Source organism: Sorghum bicolor, chromosome 3 (assembly GCF_000003195.3).
Source record: "Sorghum bicolor cultivar BTx623 chromosome 3, Sorghum_bicolor_NCBIv3, whole genome shotgun sequence".
Classification (NCBI taxonomy): Eukaryota; Viridiplantae; Streptophyta; class Magnoliopsida; order Poales; family Poaceae; genus Sorghum; species Sorghum bicolor.
Genome location: NC_012872.2, coordinates 3,552,407 through 3,569,343, shown reverse-complemented (window position 1 = coordinate 3,569,343; position 16,937 = coordinate 3,552,407). Strand labels below are relative to the sequence as shown.

Below are 16,937 nucleotides of genomic sequence, written 5' to 3'. Positions count from 1 at the left end.
TGCAAAATAGGAATAGTAGCACTTTCATTTGTATTTGATAAATATTGTCCAATTATGGACTAACTAGGCTGAAAAGATTCGTCTCGTCAATTCCGACCAAACTGTGCAATTAGTTTTAATTTTCATCTATATTTAATACTCCATACATATGTCTAAAGATTCGATGGGGTATCTGAAAAATTTTGCAAAACTTTTCAGTAACTAAACAAGGCCTAGCTTAGCTTGTGCCAGTATGCCACTTGCCACGGCCCACACGGGGGACTGCGCCTTAGGGCCTGTTTAGATTGGGAATAAAAAATTTTTAGGTGTCACATCGGATGTGTCGGAAGGATGTCGGAAGAGGTTTTTAGAAACTACTAAAAAAACAAATTACATAGCTCGTCAGGAAACTGCAAGACAAATTTATTAAGCATAATTAATCTGTCATTAGCATATGTGGGTTACTGTAGCACTTAAGGCTAATCATGGAGTAACTAGGCTTAAAAGATTCGTCTCGCGATTCTCAACTAAATTGTGTAATTAGTTTATTTTTTTTATCTACATTTAATGTTCCATGTATGTGTTCAAAGATTCGATGGGATGGATGGAAATTTTTTTGGTGGGAAACTTCTCCAACAAGACACGTCCCTGTATGGCTTGTGGTAGTATTTATGCAACAGTATGCAATGCAACAGTTTGCTCACTGATAGGTTTTTGGAAATTGGATCGGAGGAGCTCTCACGTAGTCACGTACTGTGTGGGGTCGCCTTGGTGATCGTAGCGAGCAATGCCGCTCCAATGCCCAATGATATACGGCAATATAATGCAGGCTGTGCTTGTTGCCAAGTTGCACATGCTGCATGGCCCAACGTACGCAAGAAATCAAGGACGACAATATGCCGCCCATGCATGTGTGTGGTTGAGCTTGAGCTAGCGCTGTGCCGCGCGCTCCCAGATAAACCCAAACAACGGCCATACCGTATGGTGTGATACCGATCGACACACGTGATCCACGCGCATCGCGCGATCTCGATCCAGAGACATCGAAGGGGCCGGCCGGGGTCTCCATCGCCACAACCAAAGAGTACAAGATGTGCACAGTGACAGTGACGTAAAGAGAACTAATTAAGGGAGCATTTGAACTCAGTGCCAAAAATTAGTCATGGGTTTTGGAAATACTCTCTCGGTTTTGAAATTGAGTGCATCGTGACTTTTATAATTTGTATTGAAATACAATACATTCTACGTAATGACAATATTTTGATTTGGCAAGGTTTGTTAAAAAAGAAATCATGATTTGAGGAGAAACTCTATAATTCGAATAATCTATGAGTACATGTGTAATTTGATTGTTGCCTTAAATTATCTTAAAATTTTTAGAACGCACCGTATTATACGTAGGATAGAAGGAGTAGAGCTAAATCTGTAATCAGTTGCTGTTTCAATCACGAACTAGACAACGATTATGCAACTTTGATGTGAATGGATGGAGTTAGGATAAGATAAGATGATGTTAGTTGTGTGACTCACTAGAAACAAGTTGCTACCATCCAATAATGGACTGTATCTACAGTTTGATTGGAGTTGACAATGACAAAACCCTTTTTTATATGCTTACTTCCATTTAAACTTGCCCTTATGCTTTTGGGAACAACGAGAACGGCAGCCAACCGTGAGGGTCCAGCAGCCAGGGCCTTCAACACATCCAGCCGTCTGCAGTCATCTTGTGTAATCTTTGATTTGCTGGTTCGTTTGATTGGTTGGATGGAGTATTTGTTGAAAACTTGAAATTAGGGTGATTTAATGATTCCTGAATGTCCAAACTATTTTCTAATTTTGAGATGATTTAATGATTCCTGCAGTGCATCCCCTGATCTTGGTTTCTTTGATTCAGCAGAGATATTTTTTTTTAAGAACAAGCCTTTCAGGACACCGAATCCTGCTGTTCCAGTATAGCAAACATATGAACCTTATTCAGAAAACCATCCAAATCTTTGGTTCCCTTCTATAGCCATGCGTATCGATCCCCACTCAAGAACTTAGGGGTGCGGTCTTACATTCAAATTAGATATCAGCGCATGTTGTTGTGATCTTATCTCCAAAGATCCACTGCTCTTCAGCCAAATAACAAAATTCCACGCAGATTCTGATAGGAAGACAAGAATCATTTCTCCATTTATAGTGAGAACAGAGAGCTAAAAAAGATCCACTTGTCACCCCCTCCCTATTCGGACCCCGCCATAATCACTCTACAATCGATTCTCATTTGACTCTGCGCCCCCGCCCAAATCAACTAGAATAGCTACAATTAGGAATTCATGCTTTACCAAATGCTCCAAATTCTCATTTGACTCTGCGCCCCCGCCCAAATCAAGAGAATTAATTAAGGAGTTTAAGCTAAAATTAGGAATTAATGCTTTACCAAATGCTCCAAAAGGCCAGGAGGCGGCTCCTTGCCCAATGCCCAATGCCCATCCAAAGACGGAGCAGGGAAGTGGCGATCAGCTCGGAGCTAAATTATCTGACTGGGCCTAAGTGACAATGGGCCGAAATTCACTTACTCATACTTTGGAGTACAACGATTATATAGGCCGGCAGCCTCCATCTAATCTTGAGCCACTTAAGTGTCATTTCATCATACTTCCAACTATTATACTCATACTTTGGAGTGATTATCTAGTGCCACGAGATACTCCGTAGCATATACTGTCAGCCAAAGTCACGCATGCAGTGGAAGCTAGATCGAACACCACAGCTCTTCAGCATAAATCCCATTCAGCCAATGCTTTGAATGAAGATAACCAAAGACTGCAATGATAACACTGGTTCTTCAGCGAGACAGCGACACACACGAGGGTAGCAGAACCAGACCATGCTGTCATAACACCGGAGCGTGACCCATTACACAACTACACAAGTTCAGGCGTCTTGGAAAATTAAGATTCATAATCAAGGGACCTGCTAAGTGCAACACACAAGTTTTTTCTTGTTGAAAAGGAGAGCAATTTTTTTGGTTATTCTACTTGGTACATCTGCATTGCCACAACAAATAATCACGACTGCCAACGGTTTCTATGGCCGGAATCCCCCAAGTAACAAATAAACATGTTTACTCCAAAACACCCATAGATGCTCCATTTGACAATCAACTCCCATGCACAAAGTTCAATATCCCAGTGTCAAAACGCAGTATCCTTGCATCCAGTCCATTCAAATCTTATCGCAGATCTGTCAAAATGATTCTTTGTAGCAAGGTGTTTATGGGGTCGAGCAATATCTTCAGGGGCGAAGCCATGAAGGTCACACAGAGCGGTCACTTCTTTGAGGAACCGAACCCGCCAAAACCCATCATGGCAGCAATGTCAGGGTCAACATCCTCAGGTTCATGTTGGGCTGCCTGTTCTCTCTGAAACCATTTGATAGCGAGTGTGAATTGTACTGATTCGCAAACCCCCAAAGGACTGTCAGTTATAATTTTCAGTTCAAAGTGAAAAGAAAAAATTGGCAACAGGTTGGGATCTGTGTTGCATGACTGCACTTACTTTCTTCTCTTTCTTCTTTTCTTTGCGTTGCCGCTTCCGTTCCTCCTCCTCTTGCAGTTGTTTCATTATTCTCTCATCCAAATCTGTAAATATTATGAAAACAATGGGATGATTTTGCTTGCAATTTCTTATGATCCCTGTTATACTCCTTACTCCCTAGAGTTATATTGTGGAAAAATTTCATTCTGAATTAAATGGGATGACGAAACTGACACCATATATGAGGGATTTTCTTTCTCACCTTGTTCAGTAAAGGCGCTTGGGTCCTTCCTTTTCTTAAGTGCCTCAAACCTTTTCTGAACCTGCAGCCAGAAAATTCTGAGTGAAAACAAATAGCAGATGGTTAAAACAATACCACTGGCTGAAAATTGGATGACAAACCTATTCAAGCATTTGTTCACTAGCCTTGCATGAACCAATAAGAATAATGTTACGACATGATGTGCCTCTTTGGCATAGTTTCTGCTTCACCATCTAACAGGAAAAACAAAAGGCAGAGTACTACCAAACGAATAGATTCTAAAGCGGCTTATGAGCTGAAATTGAACTTCTGCTTCTCACAAACTATTCCTACAAGCTGGATTCTGCACAACCAGAAGCTGTGCCAAAGGGAGCCAGTGTATGACAAGAATTTGGGTCTGCTACTACATATGACAAGAATAAAATTATGACTTCCAATTGCAGATCCAATACCAGGCTCAAGTGTACTACCTGTTCAAGTGATGCCCTTTCAACACGCATAGACATGCCCAGCGCTCTCTGATCTGTCAAATGTTAAAACCATGACCCATGAAACATGAAGATGATGATAGCAAAATTTAATGCACTAAATGAGCATAAACTAGAGCCTCATCCACTTACGCTTCTTGCCATTTATATGATCCAAATAGTTGGCTGAATCTTTAACAACACATTCACATACAGAACAGTAGTACCCAGCCTGTCAGAAAGTAGGTAAACTTCAAAGGAAACTTTTATGTATTGAATTATTGTCAAAGTAAGAGAGGTTCATTTCTGTACAAACACTAAGGCCGTAAATAGCATTGGTATGAAATGCACGTAGGAACAAGTAGACTGAAATGAACACTAATGAACTGGGAAAAGATGAAATCAAGCCAACATGATAAAAGAATAAGAGGTAAGACACAAAAGTATCTTCTACTAAGATTTACTTTACATGGAAGGAGCAAAGCAACTACATTCTAGCAGTTTTTGTCAAGAATTAAGATATGATGAAAATGATAAAAGATCACTGTAAACACTACATGACATGCCTTATGGGATTTATGCACAAACCTGCTGATTCAACGGTGCAATCGGGGTCACCACCTGGAAAAATAGATAATGAAAGGCGCAGTTAATTAACTTTGAAAAACAGAAAGGTATTCATTTCCTGAAAGCAAACTGTTCACAGTAAAGGACTGAATGAAGTCAGAATCCATATCTGCCTCTAATTGTACACACTACACAGCTTTCCAACTCATTTAATGGTAGCAAAGAACCCACAAAAATAATGATGAAACTAGAGGCAAGAAAACCAGGGCATAACTAATTGATGAAGTAGCTCCTACAGCATGAAGTATTGAAGTAACATAGAAAAAGCATGGTAGCCTTGTTTACTTCCTACCAAAAACCCAAAAATTTTCAAGATTCCCCGTCACATCGAATCTTTAGATGTATGCATGGAGTATTAAATATAGATGAAAATAAAAACTAATTACACAGTTTGGTCGAAATTGACAAGACGAATCTTTTGAGCCTAGTTAGTCCATGGTTGGACAATAATTACCACAAACAAACGAAAAAGCTACAGTGTAACGAAATGTTTTGGTTGAGGAACTAAACACGGCCTAGATGTACAAAGCATATAGTAAGATATTTACAAACCTGGGTCTTGCCAAGACGAGAATCAAGATCAACTTCATAGTCTCTGTGTTTCAAAGGCTGTCTTTGCACAGGAGGACCCCTTTCTGCATTCATATGAAATGAGTGAAGTTTCACATATCACCAAAAACTAGTACAACTACAGGTTTATTATTGAACTAAAAGTTGGACCACATACCCTTGCCTTTCCGCGCTTCATCCTGGATCAACGACAGACAAATGCAGAGTGAAGTTAGCAATACATAGAGGCAAAGATAAGTATGATCATAGTTTTGTTCAATCTTGACAAAATTTAAAACGAACAAGACACATTACAACCTTCTCCCGCTGCTCCCTCTGTCGAGCTCTCTCCAAGTACTCTTCCTTGTCAAATTTCCTCCTAGAAGTGTTGTCGACGCCGACTGGCTGCACACAGCATACAAGAGATCAGATGGAATGCGCCACGGACCTCCACACATCAAAAGAGATTCCCCTCTTGCTCCAAGTAAGAGCGACTCACAGTTCCAGACATCTTCCTCAGCTCACGGTAAACCACCGCCTACACATCCGAAGCAGGAGCCGACGAAAATCGAAGTTAGTAGGCATAACACATGTAATTAGATCAGATCCGAATACAAATGGTTTACACTAGGGTTTGGCAGCACGGTTTCGAACAGCAGGGAGGGAAGAGAAGCGGGGGGCGTTGAGCATACCTTGGTGGGCACTCGTCGCCGCTGAAGGGCCGGCCGGCAAAGGGAGAAAGGGAAGAAAGGTTACACAGAAACAACGTGCTGGCCTCCGGACCTTCCCGGCGATCTCGCTAGGGTTCCGCGATGGCGACACCGCGTTCCCGAGCCCCCGCGGCGACGCGCTCCTGGACTCGGCGCCTTTCTCCTTTCCTCGGCGGTGTGGGGCTGCGCTGTGCCGGTCGTCGCTCCGGTGCCCGGGGCAGGCGCCGAGCGATGCGTGAGCCGCCGCTGCTGGTGCTGGAGGCCACGGCGGAGTAGAACGGACTGAACCCGGGACCCGGGTCGAGTTGTTCTGCTGGAGTTGGGGCGCTGACACCGGGCCCCACAAAACAGCGAGTCAAAGGAGAACGGAGGGACGTGAATACGTGATGAAGATAACGGGCTCTGCTGCTCGGCGGTTAGCGGGCTGGCCCAAAAAGAAGTCAGGCCCAAGCTCGGCTGTGAAGGAAAGAAAGGAGATAAGCCGAACCCAAAAATGTAAAGAACTTTTTTTATTTTTATTTTTTTAAACTTGTATTTTACTAAAATATTTGTCTAAATAAGATTATAAAATTATACTATTACACATGGGTTTAGGTGTCATATGCAGTCCTGCTCTCTCTCTCTCTCTCTATCCACCAAAACAGAAGAAGAAAATATAAGGAAAATAGGAGGGAGCGCTCTCTATCATCTTCAACGACCTCACCGGAGTTCTGGACGCGTGTTGACGGATGTCTTTGATCCCCTAGGGATGGCCCGTGAAAATTGTGTACGTGCTGTTGTGTTCAGTCTGCCCCTTAGGGTCAGATGGTCCGTCACTACAAACACAGTAATCATTTCATATGCTTGCATGAACTTGTAAAATTCATAAAAAATCAAATATATAGCTCCAGACATTGTGAAACAAAAATTGCTCAATGACAATGAAGATATATATGGCGCTACACTGACATTCAGGCTACGACATGCTAATATATATGTAGACCGTGTGTGATTCAGCTTATTAAGCTACCTCAAAGCAAGGTTAATATAATAGAGTCCAAGTACTTAGCTTATGTATAAGAGCTAACTCATACAATAGTTGTTTTCTATTGTCTCTAGAAAATGTTCTTTTTCATATTTCTTCTTACAACACTTACTATTTGGTCCCACCACTACATATACATTCGTGGCTAATTTGGTGTTTACATGATTAAAATCAAGCTATCATCTCTCTTATCTATTCTCTCCTCTACATCAACATTAGCTTTAGCTATAATCCCATCATTGTACTCGCTCAGTCGCTCTCAGCAGACTAGGATAAACACCTAACGTATTTAGCGGGTGCCAAGGACAAGGAGCTCTCAGGTGCTAGTCAATTTTTAAATAAACACTATGACGATTGACGACCGATGGTAGGTAGCAAAGTACGTAGGTCCTAGCTAGGAAGCGTAGCATAGCATGCATGTTTGTTTTCTCCAAAAGCAACACGTTACATACGCATCATATCAACGTAAACATGCACCAGTTATCATCAGCAATTCAGCATATATAGATAAAAAGGCATAATAAATAACCAAATAGACCGCATATCATCAGGACCAGTCGTGTGATGGAGTGTAATGGTAGCTTCGTTGGTCGTTGCCAGTGCTACATCATCTGCTGCTGCTGGAAACAAAAAAGGGGGGAAAAGAAAGAAAAGACGAAAGGGAAACGGCAACCGGCAGCAGCAGACACGTACCGTTATCATCACACGATCGACACAGGGATAAGGCATGTGTCGTTTTATCCTTCAGTAGTCAACGTCCCTTGCAACGTACGTCTGGCTCTCGCAACTGCGCGTGTACGTGTGTGCGTGCATGGACACACGCACGCGGTCGCCCCTCTCCTCTGGAACTTGGTCTTCGTTGCTTTTGCTGCGTCGTCCCTTGTGGCTATTTATATATATAGGAAAATAGGATTTGGACCAGCAAGGAAAGAAAGTTTCACGTACACACGCACGCACCGCGACGCTTGCGTGGCACTGTTTACTATATTGGCATCACTTGAAATAATGGCACGTCTACGGCTTCGTCGATTCGTCACGTTGCGATCGGATGAGACAGCAAACGGCGGATCGGATATCGGAGGAAGCTGCTGCCGCGGTCCGGTCGCGGTGGTTGCTAACTTGCTTGCATTGGTTCGTCCCGTTCCGTACGTTCGATCACATGGAGAGTGGTTGCCATACATGTACCTAACCAAATGGCTAGACGATTGATTGTTTGATTAGCACTCCCAATTAATTAGCGGGTAAGGACATAACAGGACAGGATGCGTGGGCGCACGTTGCAATGATGCATATATATAGCCTAAAACTAACGATGGACTATATATATATGATCTATATAACTGGTACTAGCTAGCTAGTTAATCCGCGACTTGTTGCGTGCTACAGTGCAGGCAGTGAGACCGTACGTGCCAACATCATCTGAGAAAACTACTTCACCCAACCTGCACGATACCAATAAGCATGAGTTAGGCTAGTTGTTAGCTTGCTAATTTTAGCTTAAATTAGTTCTAGTGTATCTAAATGGGAGAGCTGCTAGCCTGTTCGTTTGGATGATAAGTCATGATTAAAAATACTGTTCGCTGATTTGTTGTGAGATAAAAACATTGATGAATAGCTAACAGATTCGACAGATAAATTCAAACGAACAAATTAGGTGGGCTAACAGTTCATTTAAATCTTTAACTAATTGTTAACCAACTAGCTAGCTAACCACACTTAATCTGAACAAATTTTTAACCTAACTAGTAACTAGTCATATGTATTGCAACATACCCTTAACAAGTCGATCGACGTTCAAACATGCAACACGTAAAGAACGACCTTGTTTTAATTATTTGAGCAGTATTTAGTCGTATGCTAAGGCCTCATTTAGTTTCCAATTTTTTTTAACAAGTCGATCTAAATACCTTGTTTTAATTATTTGAGTAGTATTTTTTTTGTCATATCGGATCTTACGCCACGTACATGAAGCATTAAATATAAATGAAAACAAAAACTAATTGCATAATTTATCTATAAATCGCAAGATGAATCTAAATATTTATTGTCCATAACAAAAATTTAGTCATATATATAAAAGCTTACTGTCACTCGGGCACATGCCAGCTAATATAGTGGGCCAATATATTAACGATGAAGTATGACCTAGTAGCTACCTAGATACAATTAGATATAGATATAGTTAAATGCATATACTACCCAGAGTGAATTGTTTGGCAACCATATTAATTTAGTATGTTTCTAGCTAAGTCAATATAATAGTAGCCCACTCATATAAGTAATAGTTAGTAGATGTTATTACATACCACACCATTAATACACGACAATTCCTTATTGAGATAATGTCTCTTTGGGGTCCGTGTAAGTTTGCAACCTACTCACTACTTACCTTCTCTTTCCTCTCCCAGCCTTTTTCCCTTCTTCGTTTTAGCACCAATTTGATTCGAGAACCCACTAGTTATATACGGAGAGTATCGCCTTTGCTCTCATGAGATAGTTTTGACTCCTCGCAAAGGAAGACCTCCAAGCTGCTAAGCCAATACCGGTGATCCGTGCCAAGCTCAAAAAGGAAGCGAGCGAAGGCCGCCAGATATGATATATTATTGTATCAAATTTGACCAAAAGTTTGCAAACTCGATTAAATGTCAATTTCACTGCCGGAGCTAGGGGGCCATGGCCCCCCTAACAATATAAACTTGTTTTTATAATGTATATAGATTTTAATAGTCTATGTTTATATTGAAAGGTATAATAAATAAAATCTTGTTATATATGTCTTCTAATATCTTCTAGACAACACAATTGAATACAATTATAATAAAATATTTTGATTTTATTTTAACTGTTCGTCTACCAAATTAGAAGATATACACCTATTGAACTTTTTGGCTCTACTAAAATACTTATGTTTCACTATACTTTATATTCTACTTATGCATATTCGACTAGCAGTAACAATTTGGTGATCATTCTTTTTTATTGTGAATCATATTATAGATATAGACGCTCATAATATGCACACACATTCACTTCTATGAATAAACAAACATCCTATTCCACTATGAACACTTTTGAATTACTAAGACAATAGATTTTAGAATTCACGAGTCATCACATGCACCACGTTATCGACAGAACAGTCAACTACCATAGATATGAAGATTTTCAAAATACTCAGTCGATAGATTTTAATATTCATTAATCATCATATGCGCCTCAAATGTTGATAGACATAGTCATCTATCAAAGGAAAAACAAGAAACATATTAAAATCATCAAATACTATAATAAATTTAGAAAAATATAGCTTAACCTTGGAACAAAAATCTAATCAATTAAACTACACTAAATTATCATATGTTAAAACTTTTTGACCAACCCTTTATGCATACGTCTAGCTACAATACAAGCATGCTGCTCACTTCCTCGGAACCATTCTTTATTTAATTTCCTCGTTTTTTTCTGAAAAAAATAATAGAATTTTGCAAGTTGTCTTGCATGAGTAGATTGCACTGTCGTGTCGATCCAGTCGTGCCTAACGGGCATTTGTGAAAAGGAACCAAAGCCCTGTTTTTTCTTTACCTCTTTCGGCGCATTAGGTATACAATCGCGTCGTAAAGTATGCACAATCGACTGGTGGTTAGGCATTATACTCTACTACTAGGGAAGCACATGAAAGCACTTTGCGATGGTATCATGTCGTATAATACAGGATTAGGAAAAGGAGAGACTTCATTGGGAGATTCCAGTGTCCTTTTTGTCAGCTCCAATGTTTGGTCAAGTTGGTGCTATGGAAGATAATAAGATGAAAAAAAAGATACAATACGCTAGAGTGGTCAGTGATGTAACTGGCAGCTTGACGCGCTCTGCTCTGAATTCTCTAGCAAAAGGCTTCCCTCTGAATTTTATCTTAGCAAAGGCACGGAATATTCACTTCTCCATAATCCATAACTGAATAACGTCCATTCACTTCCTCCAGAATAATAAAATTTTGGCCTTGTTCAGTTGGCAAAAACTTTAGTTTTTGGCTACTGTAGCACTTTCGTTTTTATTTGACAAACATTGTCCAATCATGGAGTAACTAGGCTCAAAAGATTCATCTCACAAATTACAGATAAACTGTGCAATTAGTTTTTATTTTTATCTATATTTAATGCTCCATGCATACGACCAAAGATTCGATGTGACGGAAAATCTTGAAAATTTTTGCGAACTAAACAAGGCCTTTGTCTGAACTAAACAACAGCAGCTGCGACTGCCTCCACGTTCGGCAAGCGGCGTGTGTACGTGAAACATCCCTCCATCCATCCGATCCGCGCATCCGGCGGCCGATCTCGGCCGTCGCAGCCACCGAACCGGCACCGGAAATTCAACGCGCTGTCCCACGCGGGCCCCGCCTGCCAGCGACACACGCGCCAGACTCCACTGCTGCACTGTGCAGCCTGCAAGGCAAGCTCCAGCTCCTCCTCCATTTAAGCCCACCCAGCTCATCACGGTGCTCATCGAAGCCACCACCTCCACCTCCACCCAACAAATTCCATAGACGCCGGCCATTCTCACCATCCCCACGAAGCCAAACCCAAGAGCACCACCAGAGCAGAGAGCATCGTCGTCGTCGGCGGCGGTCGGGCAGGCAAGCAAGCATGGCGGGGTTCAAGGTGACGCGGATCTCGGAGGGTCCGGTGAAGCCGGCGTCATCGACGCCCGAGGAGACGCTGCCGCTGGCGTGGGTGGACCGGTACCCGACGCACCGTGGGCTGGTGGAGTCGATGCACATCTTCCGGTCCGGCGCGGACGCTGCCCCGGCCGTGATCCGCGCCGCGCTGGGCAAGGCGCTGGCCTTCTTCTACCCGCTGGCGGGGCGCATCGTGGAAGGGGACCAGCCCGGGTGCCCCGCCATCCGGTGCACCGCCGACGGCGTCTACTTCGCGGAGGCCGTGGCGGACTGCAGCCTCGAGGACGTGCGGTTCCTGGAGCGGCCCCTCCTGCTCCCCAAGGAGGACCTCGTCCCTTACCCCGGCGACGACCGCTGGACCGTCGAGCCGCACAACACCATCATGATGATGCAGGTACTGTGTATTGGCCGGCCGTCTCACTCTCATCCCCACCCCTCGCCTCGACCGATTCTCTCGCTTGCCCCGATTGCAGATTGATTCCTTGTTCGTCGGGTCAGATCCGCGCGCTAGATCTGGGGAGCACTGCAGCAGGGCTGCAGGGGCGAGCGGGCGACAGGTCAAAAGCCCCTGCAGGGTCAGAGAAGGCGCGTTCGCCATAGCCAGGTCATTTGGGGGAGGTTGACCGTGTCGGTTAATGAGGCTGGCAAGTGGGACCAACGCTGCCAGATTCCCGCCGTCGCATAATAATCACCTCGCGCCCTCTCCTAATTTTTTGGGTTTTTTTTTTCCTCACTCGAATCTAAAAATTAGAATTAGCACCGCGCGGCGTGGGGTCGGCTAAAATGCAGGGAACGATTAACGGCTAATGGTACTCTGGTAGCACTAGCTGCAGTCATCAGTTGGGGAGCCGGAGATTCCCTCCGTTTCGCACGGGGCACTGGCTCTTTGTGTGATGAGAGCGCCGCGGCGGGCGGTGGCGGTGGCGGTGGGCGGTGGTTGTTGGCGGTTGGAGTGGATCGGCCCCGTACTGAATGCGGCGGTGAGGCTGATCCGCGCGGGCTCGCGTCCGTGTTCCCCGTCCCGAGCCCCAGGCTGGTCGTCGGACATGGCGTCAGGTGGGCAGATGAGAACTTGTAGCGTACTAGCGTGGATAGCCAGTAGACCACGCCAACGCCGCGCATGCGGCTGCCGTCCGAACACGGCGACCAGACCAATTCCGCCGACAGAAAAACCACTGCATCACAAGCAGCGTGACTTTGCGTCGACTCCGATCCTCGGTGTGCCTGTGTCGTTACGCACGGGGCTGGGTGGTGGGGTGGGTAGGGGAGGGCGGGCTGGTAGGCAGGTCCGCACTGGCGTAGACCGACGGCGTCCGGACTCGGTGCCCGAAAGTGGCGCCCACGATGTGAACCACGGAGGAGGATGCGGCAAGAACGGGAGAGGCGTACTGAACTGGTCATGTTCTGACCACGACGTTCCAATTGCCATGGTATTACTCCAGATTGGTAGTGGTGATCTTACCATAACGCACAAACTGTACCTGTGGTGATGGGTGATGCCGACCGGGCATGACCAGTAGCCGACCGGTTGTTGTCGTTGCCAGAATACTAGCGGTAGTTTACTCGTACATGGATGTTGCTTTTGAGCCAAGGCTTTGGCTTCTTTCCTGCTTTCGTCCACCGGCTCACCGACAGCTTTGCTGGGAGTAGGTAGTTGGTCAACAGCTGTGTCATGTGTGAGATCCTCGTATAGATCTTTCAAGTACACCTTTTACTGTTCCGACGAGTAGTTGCCACCGATTACATACTCTTTCTTTACTGTTGTGTACTTGTGTGTAACTGATTGCCACTGACAGATGATTAAGCTGCGCACTTCAGATTTGACAAAGATAACCTGTAGGAAGAAATAAAAATGCTTGCCTACAGAATTATGTTTGGGTATGATTTACAGGAACTTAGCTGAAGTTCCAAGCAAAAATTTCCTTACAAACTACTATTACCATGCCATTGCTTGCCTCTAAGCTCAGTGCTGAATGACATTCTTGCGTTCCATCGTCTGTCTCAGATCACCAAGTTCACCTGCGGCGGGTTCGTGATGGGTCTGCGGTTCAACCACGCGTCGGCGGACGGCATGGGCGCGGCGCAGTTCATCAACGCCGTGGGCGACATGGCGCGGGGGCTGACGGAGCCCAAGGTGCTGCCCGTGTGGCACCGGGAGAAGTTCCCCAACCCGAACATCAAGCCCGGACCGCTCCCGGAGCTCCCCGTGCTGGCGCTGGACTACGTCGTGCTCGACTTCCCCACGCCCTACATCGACGACCTCAAGAGGCAGTACAAGGCGCACAGCGGCAAGTTCTGCTCGGGCTTCGACGTGCTCACGGCCAAGCTCTGGCAGTGCCGCACCCGGGCGCTCGCCCTGGACCCTGCCACCGAGGTCAAGCTCTGCTTCTTCGCCAGTGTCCGCCACCTGCTCAAGCTCGACAGGGGGTACTATGGCAACTCCATCTTCCCCGTGAAGATGTCCGCGCCGGCTGAGAAGGTGCTCGCCTCCTCCATCTTGGAGGTCGTCGACATGATCCGGGAGGCCAAGGACAGGATGGCCGTCGAGTTCTTCCGCTTCGCCAAGGAGGAGACGGACCAGGACCCGTTCCAGATGACCTTCAACTACGAGTCCATCTATGTCTCCGACTGGAGCAAGCTCGGCTTCTCCGACGTGGACTACGGCTTTGGCCCGCCCATGTTCGCCGGCCCGCTTGTCAACAATGACTTCATTGCCTCCGTCGTCATCCTCAAGGCGCCGCTCCCGCTGGACGGCACCAGGATGCTCGCCAGCTGCGTCACCAAGGAGCACTCCGACGAGTTCGCCCGTGGCATGAAGGAAGACCTGCCCTGAATAACACTTTGATGTTGCTTATCATACAGCTGATCCATGATGAGACGGGGAAACTGAGATGAATGGTGACATAAAGATGCTTCTGTTTGGTTAATGTTGTTGTTAATTTTGGTTGTATTTATTTGTCACTTTATATCTTGGTCAATACAGTACTACTTTAGACAGCAAATTCGATCTTAATTTGTACCATTTGATATGAGACAGAGACAATAAAAAGGGTATACTGTCCATTTTTCGGTTGTTTGATGATCTTTCTTGTATTGTACAACAATTTTATGGAACAGAGAAATATTAGGCACAAACTGTAGAAACTCACTCAATCAATCAATTTTTTGGAACAGAGAAATATTAGGCACAAATTGTAGAAACTCAATATTGACTAGGCCCTGTTTAGTTCGCAAAAAAAATTATTTTTGGTTACTGTACATTTCGTTTTTATTTGACAAACATTGTCCAATCACGGAGTAACTAGGCTCAAAAAATTCAACTTACAGATTACAGATAAACTGTACAGTTAGTTTTTATTTTCATCTATATTTAATACTCCATGCATGCGACCAAAGATTCGATGTGACGGGAAATCTTGGAAATTTTTGCGAACTAAACAAGGCCTAATTTTATAGAACAGACAAATATCGACGTCGTATTATTTTAGGGCTGTCTGCAGCACGACGGCACGTCGCGATCAATTTTTGGGCCGTGTCATGTCTCGAACCTTGCTACGATAAGCTAGAGAAAAAGAAAATCAATTTACCTTTCCCAAGCTTTCCTCGACTATTATGGCCGTCTGATTTTTCTGATTAAACTACAAATCCATTTTTAACCATTCCTTAACTTTTTCGACCATTTGCTGTTGCACCTTGTATCTTGGATGACTTTGATGGTGGTCTTGCTAACGTGGCGCCACATCATACGTTGATGGTAAATCGGACTATGTTAAAAGTTTAAGGAGGTACTAGACTGCTTTTAAAAAATTTAACAAAAAAATCATAAAAATGAAGTTCAAAATTTTATCCAAACATTTTTACATAAAAAAGTAATACAATTAAACATCCTAAAATCTGGTTTAATCTTAGAAAATTCATAGAAATTTTGTTTTACCAAAGAAAATTATCAAACTAGTTTCAGGTTTTTCCTAAAATCATGTTCTTGTGGTAACTAGCTTGAATTGCTTGAATTTTAGTGAGCTCATTTTGGTGCTTATTTGCTAGTCGGAGCTCTGGTTTAGTCATTTTTTTTATTGTAATTAGTCAATATTGATCGTCTACTACGTAGAAGCGCACTGGAGTTTCATCAGGAGTACAAATTTGATTTAGGCCATGTTTAGTTTCGAATTTTTTTTTGATTTTAGGTACTGTAGTATTTCTGTTTTTGTTTGATAATTATTATTCTCATGGACTCTCATGATTTACAGGTAAACTGTGCAATTAGTTTTGTTTTTGTCTATATTTAATGCTCCATGTGTGCCGCAAGATTCGATGCGACGGGGAATCTTGAAAAGTTTTTGATTTTTTTGGGTGAACTAAAAAATGCCTTAGGCCATCTGCAATGGTTATCAAATAGCTAGCTAGAAGAAATTCTATTGGCTCTCAATAGCATTTTACAAATAGCTAGCGAGATGACGTATAAAAATAATAAAAAAGTAACACTTTCATTGGCTATCAAGTAGAGAGATCAAATAACTAGCGACTTTCTAATATCTAGCAACATATAAATAGCTAATCTAGCACGATCTTCTAGAAAAAGTTCTCTCACAATACTCTCCACAATAGCTAGCGATTTTATAATAGCTAGCGACTTCCTAAGCTAGCTATTTGCAAATTATCATTGAAAGCCAATAACATTCTTCCTAGAGATCAAATAGCTAGTGATTTAAACACACCATTGCGGACTTGGTGATATTAACGAGGTGGTGAAGACAACATGCATTAAATAGGTCTCTTCGGACCACCATGATGTAGTGATTGACTTTTGATGCGATGATTTGAATCTTTCTTAGTGTGTTCTATGTCAAGGTTCACGATTTGTTTAGTTCCAAAAAAATTCGGATTTCGCTAATGTAGCATTTTTGTTTTTATTTGACAAATGTTATCAAATTATGGACTAACTAGGATTTCGCTAATGTAGCATTTTTGTTTTTATTTGACAAATGTTATCAAATTATGGACTAACTAGGCTCAAAAGATTCATCTTGTGATTTACAGATAAATTGTGCAATTAGTTTTTGTTTTCGTCTATATTTAATGCTTTATGCATGTGTCTCAAGATTCGATGTGACGGAGAATCTTGA

At 43.3% G+C, this 16,937-nt stretch overlaps 2 protein-coding genes across 2 annotated transcripts; one reads left to right on the top strand and one right to left on the bottom strand.

The window, feature by feature from the left end:
• On the bottom strand, positions 2,906 to 6,439 carry LOC8084372 (zinc finger matrin-type protein 2). The gene is made up of 11 exons (XM_002454993.2): positions 6,098 to 6,439; positions 5,905 to 5,943; positions 5,724 to 5,810; positions 5,584 to 5,605; positions 5,409 to 5,491; positions 4,818 to 4,850; positions 4,383 to 4,461; positions 4,233 to 4,285; positions 3,763 to 3,823; positions 3,522 to 3,604; positions 2,906 to 3,385 (listed from the first exon to the last, which is right to left on the bottom strand). Exons 2-11 carry the CDS (start codon positions 5,914 to 5,916, stop codon positions 3,293 to 3,295), a joined length of 606 nt encoding a protein of 201 aa, XP_002455038.1. The 5' UTR covers positions 5,917 to 5,943; positions 6,098 to 6,439; the 3' UTR covers positions 2,906 to 3,292.
• Positions 11,619 to 14,893, top strand: LOC8084371 (acyl transferase 9). The gene is made up of 2 exons (XM_002457169.2): positions 11,619 to 12,208; positions 13,820 to 14,893. The coding sequence occupies exons 1-2, from the start codon at positions 11,783 to 11,785 to the stop codon at positions 14,645 to 14,647; spliced, it is 1,254 nt and encodes a 417-aa protein (XP_002457214.1). The 5' UTR covers positions 11,619 to 11,782; the 3' UTR covers positions 14,648 to 14,893.

Coding starts and splice junctions, on each gene's coding strand:
- LOC8084372 (XM_002454993.2), bottom strand. Junction 3,605..3,762: donor AAGCGCCTTTACTGAACAAG/GTGAGAAAGAAA, acceptor TAATATTTACAG/ATTTGGATGAGAGAATAATG. Junction 3,386..3,521: donor AAAAGAAGAAAGAGAAGAAA/GTAAGTGCAGTC, acceptor AAATGGTTTCAG/AGAGAACAGGCAGCCCAACA.
- LOC8084371 (XM_002457169.2), top strand. CDS start 11,783: ATGGCGGGGTTCAAGGTGACGCGGATCTCGGAGGGTCCGGTGAAGCCG. Junction 12,209..13,819: donor ACACCATCATGATGATGCAG/GTACTGTGTATT, acceptor CGTCTGTCTCAG/ATCACCAAGTTCACCTGCGG.